The sequence below is a fragment of the Danio rerio genome, chromosome 21 (genome assembly GCF_052040795.2).
Source record: "Danio rerio strain M-AB ecotype USA chromosome 21, GRCz13ab, whole genome shotgun sequence".
In the NCBI taxonomy this organism is placed as follows: domain Eukaryota; kingdom Metazoa; phylum Chordata; class Actinopteri; order Cypriniformes; family Danionidae; genus Danio; species Danio rerio.
This window is the reverse complement of record NC_141041.1, coordinates 33298262-33311040: the sequence shown is the minus strand read 5'-3', so window position 1 is coordinate 33311040 and position 12779 is coordinate 33298262. Positions and strand designations below refer to the sequence as shown.

General features: G+C 46.0%; 3 protein-coding genes across 8 annotated transcripts in view; all 3 read left to right on the top strand.

The window, feature by feature from the left end:
• The window catches only part of timd4 (T cell immunoglobulin and mucin domain containing 4), a 1098921-nt gene that overhangs the window by 821888 nt on the left and 264254 nt on the right, over positions 1-12779 (top strand). The window lies entirely within an intron of this gene.
• The window catches only part of LOC147838868 (putative E3 ubiquitin-protein ligase HECTD4), a 123236-nt gene that overhangs the window by 40754 nt on the left and 69703 nt on the right, over positions 1-12779 (top strand). The window lies entirely within an intron of this gene.
• LOC147838873 (uncharacterized) lies at positions 6906-9165 on the top strand. The gene is made up of 2 exons (XM_087301656.1): positions 6906-8858; positions 9047-9165. The coding sequence occupies exon 1, from the start codon at positions 8000-8002 to the stop codon at positions 8837-8839; it is 840 nt and encodes a 279-aa protein (XP_087157782.1). The 5' UTR covers positions 6906-7999; the 3' UTR covers positions 8840-8858; positions 9047-9165.

Genomic DNA, 12779 nt, shown 5'->3' with positions numbered 1-12779 from the left:
GAAAGTTTTAATTAATTTTATTATTATCATTTTTTGTATTTATTTAAATGCATTATTATTGTTTTAATTATTATTATTTATCCCATCTGTATCCAGTTACTCTGACGTCATGTTCTAATGTATTTAATTTTCTTTTTTTGATATTTATGTATTTATTGTTTTGTTGAGTTAATGAACGAGAGGTTAGGGGGTGGGATTAATAATGGACAATACATTACTGTTTACCTCTCAATATTAAATTTTTATTGTCATGCAAAAGACCAAAAAAAATTGAAATAACTTAAAAAAAATAGGCTTTTATTCTAGCCAAATTAAAACAAATACGACTTTCTACAGAAGAACAAATATTATCAGACATACTGTGAAAATTTCCTTGCTCTGTTAAACATCATTTAGGAAATATTTTAAAAAGAAAACAATAAATAAAAGAGGGCTCATGATTCTGACTTCAACTGTATGTGTCCAATAATAATTTTCAGGAAGTCTCTCAATATCTAAATATACACTCCACTGCAAAGGCTAATAAAAACGTAAATATGACTAAAAATTAGACATGAATGTTGTCACACATAACTGGGCACATAACGTTCGAGGTTACTAAAGTAACCCTTCGTTCCCCGAGGAGGGGAACGGAAGCACTATAAGTGGATTTGATTGTAAAATCCACGCATTGGGAGGTTCGGTTCAGAAGCTACTCGTCTGAAAGAGTATTGAACGGGCCAATTAAGAATGAATTGGCAGCGCAAGCCTGCGCAGGTGAGCGGCATAAGCAATCAACTGAGTATATAAGCTCACCTGGCGCCAGCAGACGCTATCCTTTTTAAGCTGAAGAGACTTTTAACAGCTAAGGGACAGTCATTATGGCGACGGAGTATAGTGCTTCCGTTCCGCTCCTCGGGGAACGAAGGGTTACTTTAGTAACCTCGAACGTTCCCCTTCGGGGGGAACTCCAGCACTATAAGTGGATTTGATTGTAAAATCCACGCATTGGGAGCCCATTGAAAGCGCCATAATGACTGCACCTTACCAACACCCACCATGAGAGAGCGGTCAGGCAAGCGTGACGCACCCAGATCACGAGAGGCGTGGTCCTCCAACGTGCCCTTGGCCCTAACTTATCCTACTTCAAAAGAAGTTTTACGGAATAGGTATCTTTTTTATGAGTCGCTAGCGTCTAGATAATTCTAGGAATACACGACAGTACGTTGGGAAGCGTGCAATCCCGATAGGGAGGACGCTGCGGAGGCCATCCGTTACCCAAGGGGGGATAGATGGCAGAATTTACATATGGACTAGCCCTAAAAAGGGGGAGTACGCATAGCAAAAAAGTGGTTAGCGGGGAGGGAAGACACGGGTCCGCCCAGGGGGGGGGGACTTAACCGTGGCGGAATAAGCATATGGGATCGCCTAGTGGGGATCACGCATAGCAGGCACCTTTACCCAAAACGCGGGCTGACCAGCGGGCAGACCTACAACGTAGTGGGCCAGCAAGTGACTCCTCCGCTGAGTCAGTGCTGGGGGCCACGGAGGAATCTGCAGGGCTCACCTGATGGGGAACTTTACTGACAGATAAAAAGGCGCACGTATCTCCGTGTTAGGGAAAATGGCGCAGCAAGCGTGTTTCAACACCCTACCGAATTGTTTCCTCAATCACCAAGGGTTACCTAATACCCTTGAGGAAACCGGCTCCACTCGCAGATTGTAAAACCTTGCAAATGTGTTGGGTGTCACCCAGCCCGCAGCTCTACAGATGTCTGTTAGAGGGGCGCCGCGTGCGCGCGCTCGAGAGGATGCGAAGCTCCGAGTGGAGTGCGCACGCGCTCTCGGGGGACGCGGCTCATCTTGGCTCTGATAGTGAAAGAAAGGCATCCACAATCTAGTGGGAACTTATTTCGGTACGGCACTTCCCTGCTGCCGACCACTATAACAGACGAAGAGCTGCTCAGATGATCTAAACTCTGAGTGCGGTCCGGATAATACGCAAAACGCGAACTGGACAATAAAGAAGGGCTGGGTCTGCCTCCTCCAAGGGCAGCGCTTGCAGGCTCACTACCTCGTATTAAAACGGAGTGGTAGGAACCTTGGGCACATATCGCGGGCGGGGTCTCAGGACTTGAGAGAAGCCAGCCCAATTACAGGCACGAGTCACTGACCGAAAAATGCCTCCGGGTCCCCGACCCTCTAATCGATATCAACGCGACCAGCAGAGCTGTCTTCAGGGACAGAAAGATACTGAGTCGAGGATCGAAGGGATCTGACGCGGCTTGTGTAGCGAGGGCGAGATCCTAAGAGGGCATAAGAGGGGGCGGGGTGGATTAATTCGCTTAACGCCCCTGAGGAACCGGATGATGAGGTTATGCGTTCCCACGGTGCTGCCAGCCACCGCGTTATGAGAGCGGAGATGGCAGCCACGTAACCTTGAGTGTGGAGGGCGACAGCCTGCTCTCCAACTTCTCTCGGCGTAAAGAAAGCACAACGCTGATCTGGCAAATTACGGGGGTCTTCTCAGCGAGAGACACACCATTCAGTGAATAGACTCCACGTCAGGGCATAGGCGCGCTCGGGGAGGGGGCTCTAGCCCGAGTGACGGTATTAGCCACCGCAATCGGAGGTTACCTAAGTCTTCCTCGCGTCTAAAAATCTATAAAGATCGGCGAGGGTGCCAGGTGGTGCCCTGTCCCTGAGAGAGTAGGTGCTCTCTCGAAGGGACTGCCAGGGGAGGGCTATCGCGAGGGAGAGATCTTGCGCGTGCCCCGAGGCCAGCTGTAAGCCAGTGCATCCGTGCCGAGAGCACTCGGTCAGGGAAAGAACAACTGGCAATGAGCGATCTCGGGGGAAGCAACAGATCGATCTGGGCTTCCCCGAATCGCACCCATATCAGCTGAACAGACTCGGGGTGGAGTCTCCATTCTCCAGGACGCAAGGCTGCCGTGAGAGCGCATCGGCTGCACGGTTGAGCTTGCCTGAATATGAATGGCGTACAGCGATTTCAGCCGCGGATGACTCCAGAGGAGCAGACGGCGGGCGAGCTGAGACATGCGGCGAGAGCGCATACCCCCTATACGGCTGATATACGCCACCGCCGCCGTACTGTCCGTCCTGACCAGCACGTGTTGCCGCTCCAGCACCGGAAAAAAACGGTGGAGAGTGAGGAACACTGCCAACAGCTCCAGGCGATATGCCAATGCAACTGGGTACCTTTCCACAGGTCCGCAGCCGCATGCCCGCAACGCACAGCCCCCCAGCCCGTGTTGGAAGCGCCTGCTGAAACGACAACAAGACTGGACGCCTGTTCTAGAGACACCCAGGCCTGTAGGAACGAGGGGTCGCTCCAAGGGCTGAGGGCGCGGCGACACAGCGCAGTAACAGAGACTCGGTGTGCGCGCGCGTGCCATGCGCGTCTGGGGACTCGATCGTGATCAGCCAGTGCTGAAGTGGTCTCATATAGAATAATCCGAGCGGCATGAAGCGGCTGCGGATGCCATATGCCCCAGGAGCCTCTGAAATAGTTTCAGTGGGACCACTATTTTACTGTCGAGCTCTCTCAGACAGTACAGCATCAGCTGAGCGCGCTCTCCGGAGAGGCGCGCTGCCATGGTGACCGAGTCCAACTCCAGCCCGAGAGAAGAGATCCTCTGCACGGGGGCGAGTTTGCTCTTTTCTCGGTTGACCTGAAACCCCCACAGGTGGAAGTGCCAGAGCACTTTGTCTCTGTGCATAATCAATTGCTCCGAGAGAGGGCAAAAATCAGCCAGTCGTAAAGAAATCGAGTATGCAGATGCCCGCGAGCCGAAGGGGCGCTGAGGCACCCTCCGCGGGCTTGGTGAGGACCCGCGGAGACAGAGAAAGCCCAAAGGGGAGGGCTTTGTATTGCCAAGCTCGACCTTCAAACGCAAACCGCAGAAACTGTCGGTGGCGAGGAAGAGTGGAGACATGGAAATACGCGTCCATCAGGTCTAATGCTGCAGACCAACCCAGAGGACGAACGCACCGGAAGATGCGCTTCTGCGTGAGCATTCTGAACGGCAGCTTGTGCAGGCAGCGGTTCAAAACGCGCAGATCTAGGATTGGCCGTGACCCACCGCTCTTTTTGGGCACGATGAAGTGTGGGCTGTAAAACCCGCTCTCCATCTCGGCTGGAGGGAACGGCTCGATTGCATCCTTCGCCAGGAGGACAGCAATCTCCTCTCGCAAGACAGGGGCGGACAGGGGGCTGACCCTGGTGAATACACACCCGCGACTTGGGGGGCCGTTTCGCAAACTGAATCGCATAGCCGAGCCTGATTGTGCGTATGAGCCACCGCGAAGAGCTGGCCCGCGCTAACCAGGCAGGCAGAGCTCCCGCTAATGGACTCATCGCTACAATCGCTGACGTACCAGCAGTGGGGCAGCGCGGAGTGGGTGTGCTGATCCGGGAAGCTCGCGGGTCCCACAGAAAAGCTGGAGGTGAGATATTTGCTCTCACTCCGAACCCGAGCTCCAGAGGGGAGGCTCGAGGGGTGGGAGAAAGGAGACCGTCCTCCCAGCGCTCGTGAGCCACTGGGGAAACGCACCGAATCTGCAAGCTAGAAAGCATAGCGTCCCAGACTGGCAGATTTCGGGCTGTCACATCTGGGGAAGTGAAAAGTGCCCTTTCATAATGTTTTCATGGCAGTAAAAAGTGCCGTTGGAAATGGGGCCCCGCCCTCCAGCGGGGAAAGAGCAAGTTCCCTCTTCTCCAGATGGCCTGTCCCAGGGGCGCTTCGCGGTCCGTTGCCGGACTTAGCGGCGTTCTGGGCAGGGGGGCTGCCTGCTTCCGAGGTGCCCGACGCGCTCGCTTCGCCGGAGGCGTGTGCGGGGGCGGAGCAGCTCTCGTAGGCGGGCGCCTTCGGCGAGGAGCAGGTATGAATGGCACGGCGGGCGGAGCGGGCTACGGACCGCCGATAAGACATCACCCACCAACTGCTCTCTCACCGCCTTGAATTCCTGGGTGAATTCACAGACAGTGTCGCCGAACCTGGCTGGGGATATGGGGAAGTCAAGAAAGCGGACTTTGTCGACTTTGCGCATATCAGACAGGGGTGGCGCTCCTGGACCACTAATGTGGACATCGTCCTCCCCAACGCACACGCAGCGGACTCAGTAGTCCGAAGAGCTAAGTCGGCGGCGGTGCGAAGCTCGTAAGCCTGGGTTGGACCCACCCTCGTGCAGCTCGGCCAGCGCCTGCGCTTGGTAGCGCTGGTAGGTGGCTATCGCATGCAAGGCGGAAGCAGCCTGGCCTGCAGCTATGTAAGCTCTAGCTCCGAGGGAGGTAGATAACTTACAGGCTTTGGATGGGAGACGAGGCGGACCCCGCCAAGAAGAGGCGCCGCGCGGATTTACCGCCATCGCGCACTCAACCTGAGGAATTGCCACATACCCCCTCGCTGTTTCACCGTCAAGAGTGGTTAGGGTGGAGGGACACGCAGCACGAGCAGAAAAAAGTGCTTTACAAGACCGCGTGAGCCTACTGTGCACCTCCGGGAAGAAGGGAACGCCCCTCTAGTCGGTCCGGCCGCGGAGCTGGGGGATAAACCATCTCCAACCCACGGCCGAAGCAGCCCGGGAAAGCACAGCTAACATGTCCGTTTCAGGATCCGTAGTGACAGCGCTCACCAGCCCGAAGGGGGCGAGCGGGTCTGGATCATCATCGGACAATGAAAGCCCACCCTCCGATGCCGCGGTGGACATCTGGTCTCCGGTGTCATCGGGCGTAAGGGCTACCATCTGTTAGACGGATCGCTTCCCCCGCCCGAAGCTTGGATGGAGCGCTTAGAGGAGCGGGAGGTCCGCGGGCCCGTGGGCGACGGATTATCTCTCGCTGAAACCCTCAGATCTGCCCGAGTGCCCGCTGCAGAGCAGGGGACAACTGGGGTGGTTCGCCCTTTTACAAAGGCTAACCGCGATCTTGCGCAACAGTCATGGCATCGCAATGACGACATGAACTGCCCGCGAGCAGCGCATTAACATGCTGGACCCCCAGACATGTAACGCAATGCCCGCGCCCATCATCCGAGGACAGGAAACCACCGCATCCAGAAACGCACAGTCGGAGCGCTGTCCTGAAAAGGACGTGCTGCACGACTGTGTTGCTCTTTCTGTGAAGTTTGCAACTTTATACGCACCGCTCTGGAGGACCGGACCCAAAGAACGCCAGGCAAGGGAGAAACCCAGCTCGACCGTCTGCCGCTGCGTGTACACACTCTGGACCGGGAGAATGCTCTCGTTCGCTCAGAATCGCTGGTCACAGCAGGAGGAACCCTCATCGACTCGATCAGAAAGTCTCTGAAGCGAAAAGGATAGCGTCTGCTGGCGCCAGGTGAGCTTATATACTCAGTTGATTGCTTATGCCGCTCACCTGCGCAGGCTTGCGCTGCCAATTCATTCTTAATTGGCCCGTTCAATACTCTTTCAGACGAGTAGCTTCTGAACCGAACCTCCCAATGCTTGGATTTTACAATCAAATCCACTTATAGTGCTGGAGTTCCCCCCGAAGGGGAACTACTGACATCTAAAGGTTGAACTGTGATTTAGTGTATTTCGAGCCTGCATTCATCAAATAATAATTAAATACATAATAAAAATTATTATGTATACATATGTAAATGTATTCAAGTTAATAATAATAATAATAATAATATAAATATATATATACACACACACACACACATACATACATACATACATACATACAGTTGAAGACAGAATGATGAAGCCAGTTATTAGCCCCCCTTTAATTTTTTTTTTTTTTAAGTATTTCCCAAATGATGTTTAACAGAGCAAGGACTTTTTCACAGTACGCCTGATAGTATTTTTTCTTCTGGAGAAAGTCTTATTTGTTTTATTTCAGCTAGAATAAAAGCAGATTTTAAGTTTTTTTTAAGGTCAATATTATTAGCCCTTTTAAGCTTTATTTTTTTGATAGTCTACAGAACAAATCATCATTATACAATAACTTGCCTAATTACCCTAACCTGCCTAGTTAACCTAATTAACCTAGTTAAGCCTTTAAATGTCCCTTTAAGCTGTATAGAAGTGTCTTAAAGAATATTTAGTCAAATATTATTTACTGTCATCATGGCAAAGATAAAATAAATTAGTTATTAGAAATGAGTTATTAAATCTGTTATGATTAGAAATGTGTTGAAATAATTTTCTCTCCAATAAACAGAAATTGGGAAAAACAATAAACAGGGGGATTAATAATTCTGACATCAACTGTATACACATACATACATACATTATTTCTAAGTATATACAGAAGATTAATAAGGGATATGGTGTGAGAGGTGAATTTAGGAATTTTACACCCGTGAATATTATTATTTTATCAACTCTATTCAGTCAAATATAAATCACTCTTGCAGGTAGGTTTAGTTCTGTGACCGAATATCTTCAGATAAGAAACTGTTCTGCACTCAATCCTTCATTAAATAAACTGAAGCAGCTGAGGAGACAAAGGTTTCTGCTAAAAGCTTCTGTAAACCAACAGAAACTGGTTATTTTTCAATAGATGTATATGTTAAACCTTTAAAAATACCAACACACACACAGAGAAAGTCAATGTTTTCAGATTATTTTATTGGCTTGACAAATGTTCCATATGTATCTCCAAAGCATTTGTGATGTTTACATTAAATAGGACATATAAAAACAATTGACATAGTAGTGGTGGTTTTTCTAATAAATAATAATTAACAGCACATTAACAATCATCTGTATGATAAAACAATAGTAATAAATAGTTTATCTAATAGTCAACAGATTAAGATTCATTTATAAACAATTTAGAATCCTGTTTGTGTGCACACGCGCTCCCAGCTGATGGTTGCTTAGCAACGACAGTCAAAGAATGTGTTCTATAGTAGTTCTATGTTAGAACAGCTCATCTCAGTTTGCCAGCATTCAGGACGGTGACTTGGTAAATCACACAGTTACTGTACGAATTGACAAATCTGTGATTGTGAAGGACTCGTTCGCTATGGATACTTACTATAATCAGTCTTCAGACAACCCTCATCACGAGTGGTCATCGGTTGTTCTGACTTTGGACCCAGATGTGGACGAACAAGAACTGATTGAGTCAATGAAACAGTTCAGCCAAATCCACTCTTTGGATTTTTCTTTTGATGAAGACACTAATTGCAGACACATTTATGTGACTTTTGAGCATTCAGGACGGGACCAGCAACCAGATCCTGTGGTCCCCACGAGCCGCTTTATTGAGCTGAAGACACTGCTCGTGAGCAATCTGCACCCAATGGTCACCGAACAACAGCTTATTGAAAAGTTTGGTGCATTGGGGTCCATCTCGACTGTGCAAGTGTGCAGAAACAACATCATCTCTCCTGCTTATGCCTTTGTGACTTTCCATCATCGACGTGATGCAGTGCGAGCACAAAAAGCTCTGAACTTCACTGATTTACTGAATAAACCTCTGATCATCATGTGGGGCCCAGACAAGACAATTGAGGTCCTCTCAGATAATGACAGCAGCTCTCCAAGACAAACAGAGGAGAGAGAGACAGCTGAAGAAACAGAGGAGAGAAAGACCAGTGAAGAAACAGAGAGAGAGGCCGCTGGAGATACAGAGGAGAGAAAGACCAGTAAAGAAACAGAGAGAGAGGCCGCTGGAGATACAGAGGAGAGAAAGACCAGTGGAGAAACAGAGGAGAGAGCGAACAGCGAGTCTTCATGGGGAAGAAGGATCTCCAACAATGTGAAAAGTGCTGTGAAAGCTGCGGTGAGCAGTCCAGCAGCCTGGGTCGGAGTCGGCATAGGTGTCTGTGCTGCTTATGCCTACTTCAGGAGCAGGAGCTAGTGTGGACACATTCTAAAAGGTAATATCATCTCATTTAAGTGACATGACATCTGACTGAGCTTAGTAACACTTCTGGAACATGCTGTATGTCACACACATATATGTATATATAGAATTCTCTGTGGGTCAGAGGTCATGTTAATTCATACTCAAATTCAGCTTCATTTAGACATCGACACTGATTTTCTTGACTCTGTTCTCTTCCAGACGAGAAGGCCTGCCTCACGATCTCCACTCATCATCCCCAGAGTGACCAATCACTGCTCCAGAAAGACCTTGATTTCCCCAGCAGGCCAAACACTTGCAATAAATGTGAATTGAATAAACTGTCTTGTGTGTGTCTCATTCAGCAGTAAAGCTCAGCCTTGTAATTTATATTCATCCAAGAAAAGCATAATAGCACTTTGTTCCAGACACAGAAGTAAACAATAGGATTTTCTTCACATCTATTGATGTGTTAGACAATAATTTAAAGACCGTATGAGAAGAAGGACTGCATCAAAGAACAATCAAATGTAGAATTGCAAATCAGGATTTCAATTATAATGTTCAGTGGGTTCTAATAATGTCTGTACAGGAAGATATTCGGAAGAACGTTGGAAAAAAGCAGCTGTTGACTTCCATAATATTTTTCGTTCCTACTATTGTGGGATTTTTCTGTACCACTTTATTTTGATGGTTAGATCATCTTTATTTTGAGTATTAGTAGACTGTCTGCTTAATATCTGCTGATTCTGCTCCTTCAACAGACATTTAACTGACTATAAGAAACTTTGCAAGTGCATGTCAACTTACCCTAACCCCAACCCAACAGTCTAATGAAAATTAGTTGGCATGTACTGTAGATGCAATGTTACTTAAATTCGACAAACTGAACATCAAAATAAAGTTTGGCTGTTTTTCTTTTACAACATTCTTCAAAATATCTTCTTTTGTGTTCAACAGAAGAAAGAAATTCAAGGTTTGAGACCACTTGTGTGTGAGTGAATGATGAGTAAATGTTCATTTCTGTGTGAACTGTCCCTTAAACGCTGGCTTAAAATATGTGATTTGTTTACGAAATGTGGTTAAACATGCATGTTTCAGTGGAAATGATTTGAAGTATATTGTATGATGTAGATATTGACTTGTTGCCACCGATTGGCCTGAAGTGATGCGGTCTTAAAGGGGGCCTTTTATGCAAAATCACTTTTATAAGTGGTTTAAACAGTTGTGTGGCAGCAGTGTGTGAATAACCAATGTGCAAATTACAGGGGGTTTGGGGAGGGTTTGACCCCCTCCAATATTGCTTGATCCCCTCTAAAGGACTTTAAGGGCCTACTCACACTATACCATCCGTACCGTGCCCAGGCCCGTTTCCCGGATCGTTTGAGAAGTGTGAGTGCGCTGAATTGCGCTCAAGCACGGTTCACTTGGCCGGCCCTGGCCCGATTGGAAGAGGTGTGCCTGAGCGCGGTACACTTGGGCTTTGGCTCGGTACGCTTGTGTGTGAGTGCAAAACGCGCCAAAGCCCGAAACCGAAAGCGAGAAGAGACTTTTAAGGGACTGTTTGATATGGATTTCTTAATCATTCTTACTGTTCAGTGATCGCAAACTGCCGTAGTTTATTAAAGACGCAAACCCCTCACAGCACGCCAGCTGCGCGCCTTCAGCAGACCTCCTCATTCCTGCAGCACGAGAGCTTTATGATTGTTTATGAGCGCCAAAAGTGGCGGATCTGTTCGGCGAAATATCTGACTGCGTGTCCCCGCATCCCTAAGGACTGTTTGGCGAAATATTTGACGGCATATCAAACGACTGAAACGATATAACTAGAGAAATCTCCACTGTGCTACTGAGTGAGAGCGTATGGCAAGCCGTTTTAGCATTTAAAACTTGTTCTGACTATCCATAAATATATTTAGAGATATCTCTAATTATATTTTGACTAGTCATAATTATAATTCGACTAGTCAGAATGACAATTAGAGATATCTGCAATTACAATTGTACTAGTACGAAATCAGATTGGAGATATCTGCAAATATATTATGACTAGTCATATTCCTCCATTGACTTCCATTGAAAAATATTTGCAGATATCTCTAACTGAGTTTTGACTCGTCAAAAATCCAATTCAAGATATCTACAACTGTAATTCGACTATTAGTAAATTAATTAGAGATATCTTCAAATATATTTGTAAATATCTCTAAATATGATGAATTAAAGACATCTCCAAATGTATTATGACTAGTAAAAACTCAGATATCTCTAATTACAATTGTGACTAGTCAAAACTCAGTTAGAGATATCTGCAAATATTTTTCAATGGAAGTCAATGGAGGAATATGACTAGTCATATTTGCAGATATCTCCAATCTGATTTCGTACTAGTACAATTGTAATTGCAGATATCTCTAATTGTCATTCTGACTAGTCAAATTATAATTATGACTAGTCAAAATATAATTAGAGATATCTCTAAATATATTTATGGAGTCAGAACAAAGATTTAAATGCTAAAAAGGCTTGCCATAGAGAGCGCTTCTGAACAGCGCAGCAGCGATGACGTAAGCGTGCCGAGGCTCGATATGGTGTGAGCGCGGGCCGTCGGGGGAGACGGGAGGGGGGACAATCGTGCTTTGGCCCGGTTGGAGGCAACTGTACCTAGTGTGAGTACGGCCTAAAACAACATGTATGAGAGGTGGGTCAGCATGTTAATAGTAAGAAAATGCTTTCTCTGATCTATGTCCTTAATATTAATAATAAAAAAGTATAATGTAAATATACATTTGAGAGGTTCATAGCATTATAAATGCATAATTGTGCCAATCAATGCTAGGAAAATATCATTCAACAGTCTGAAAATAGCAGCTCTTGAGGACCAATACCATCTAAAGTTTTTACAACACACATTTCTTGTAAAATACTGTAAGTGTTTATATCTGCATGTAGCCTAATAAAAAATAAAAATGGACACATAATTTGTATAGTTTGACCTACAGTAACCTCTAAAAGTCACTAAATATCCCTCAAAACACTGAAAACGTATGCATTTTATTAATAAATTAGATGTTATTTAAATACATTCTTACATTTGGTTTACTGAAGCATGTATTACCAAACTACTACCAAAAAATTTGGTACTACTACCCCCTACAGATGCACATGCATTGATTTCCGACATGTTAAGTGAAAATGACTTGACAGTTGTGGAAATATAAATTTATATCATCTAATTTCAAATTAACAATAATCTACGTATAACTAAAAAGTTATATTCTCTGGTTTTTAATTATATTATTTCATTGACATGCCAGCTAGGAGGGTCATTTAACCTTTGCCTTGCTGACTACAGGCTAAGCCAAAGTGATGCAATTATCAGTTTCACAGCATGGGGTGTCTATTGTTTTCTCTTTTCAATCAACTGGTCAGGCGGTTTCTGTCTCCAGAACATGATGAGATCAAGGCCTGAAAAAGCAGTTTACCATGCCGACCACAACTCTTAATTTGCATGCTTTGTTTAGCCATGTCCCCTCCTCCTAACAGGACAATATAGACAGGACATCTTTGTCTTAATCAGACTTGTGTGAGACTTGTGAGAGACTTGTGAAAGAACTTGCAGACTGCAGACCTCTAGTAGGCTCTTGCAGACACATGGACATCTTAAAGACGCTGTATGACTGCAGATTAACCAACACGTCTCAATAAAGGAATTCTGCTTGTTTCGAGTCTCCTGGACTGGGTTCTCTCTTCTTTTCACTCATTTATTTTTTTACAACACAGTAAATGGTAGTTCGTCATAAAAGCATGTTACTGTATACCACTGTAATCAGGCAATATATGAGTGATTAGGAAATAGCTTAAAACACTCTTGATAAAATCTTATTTGTCTTAGTTTAACTGGGAAATAGGTCAATAATATTAGCCCCCCTATAATAAATATATATTTTATTTC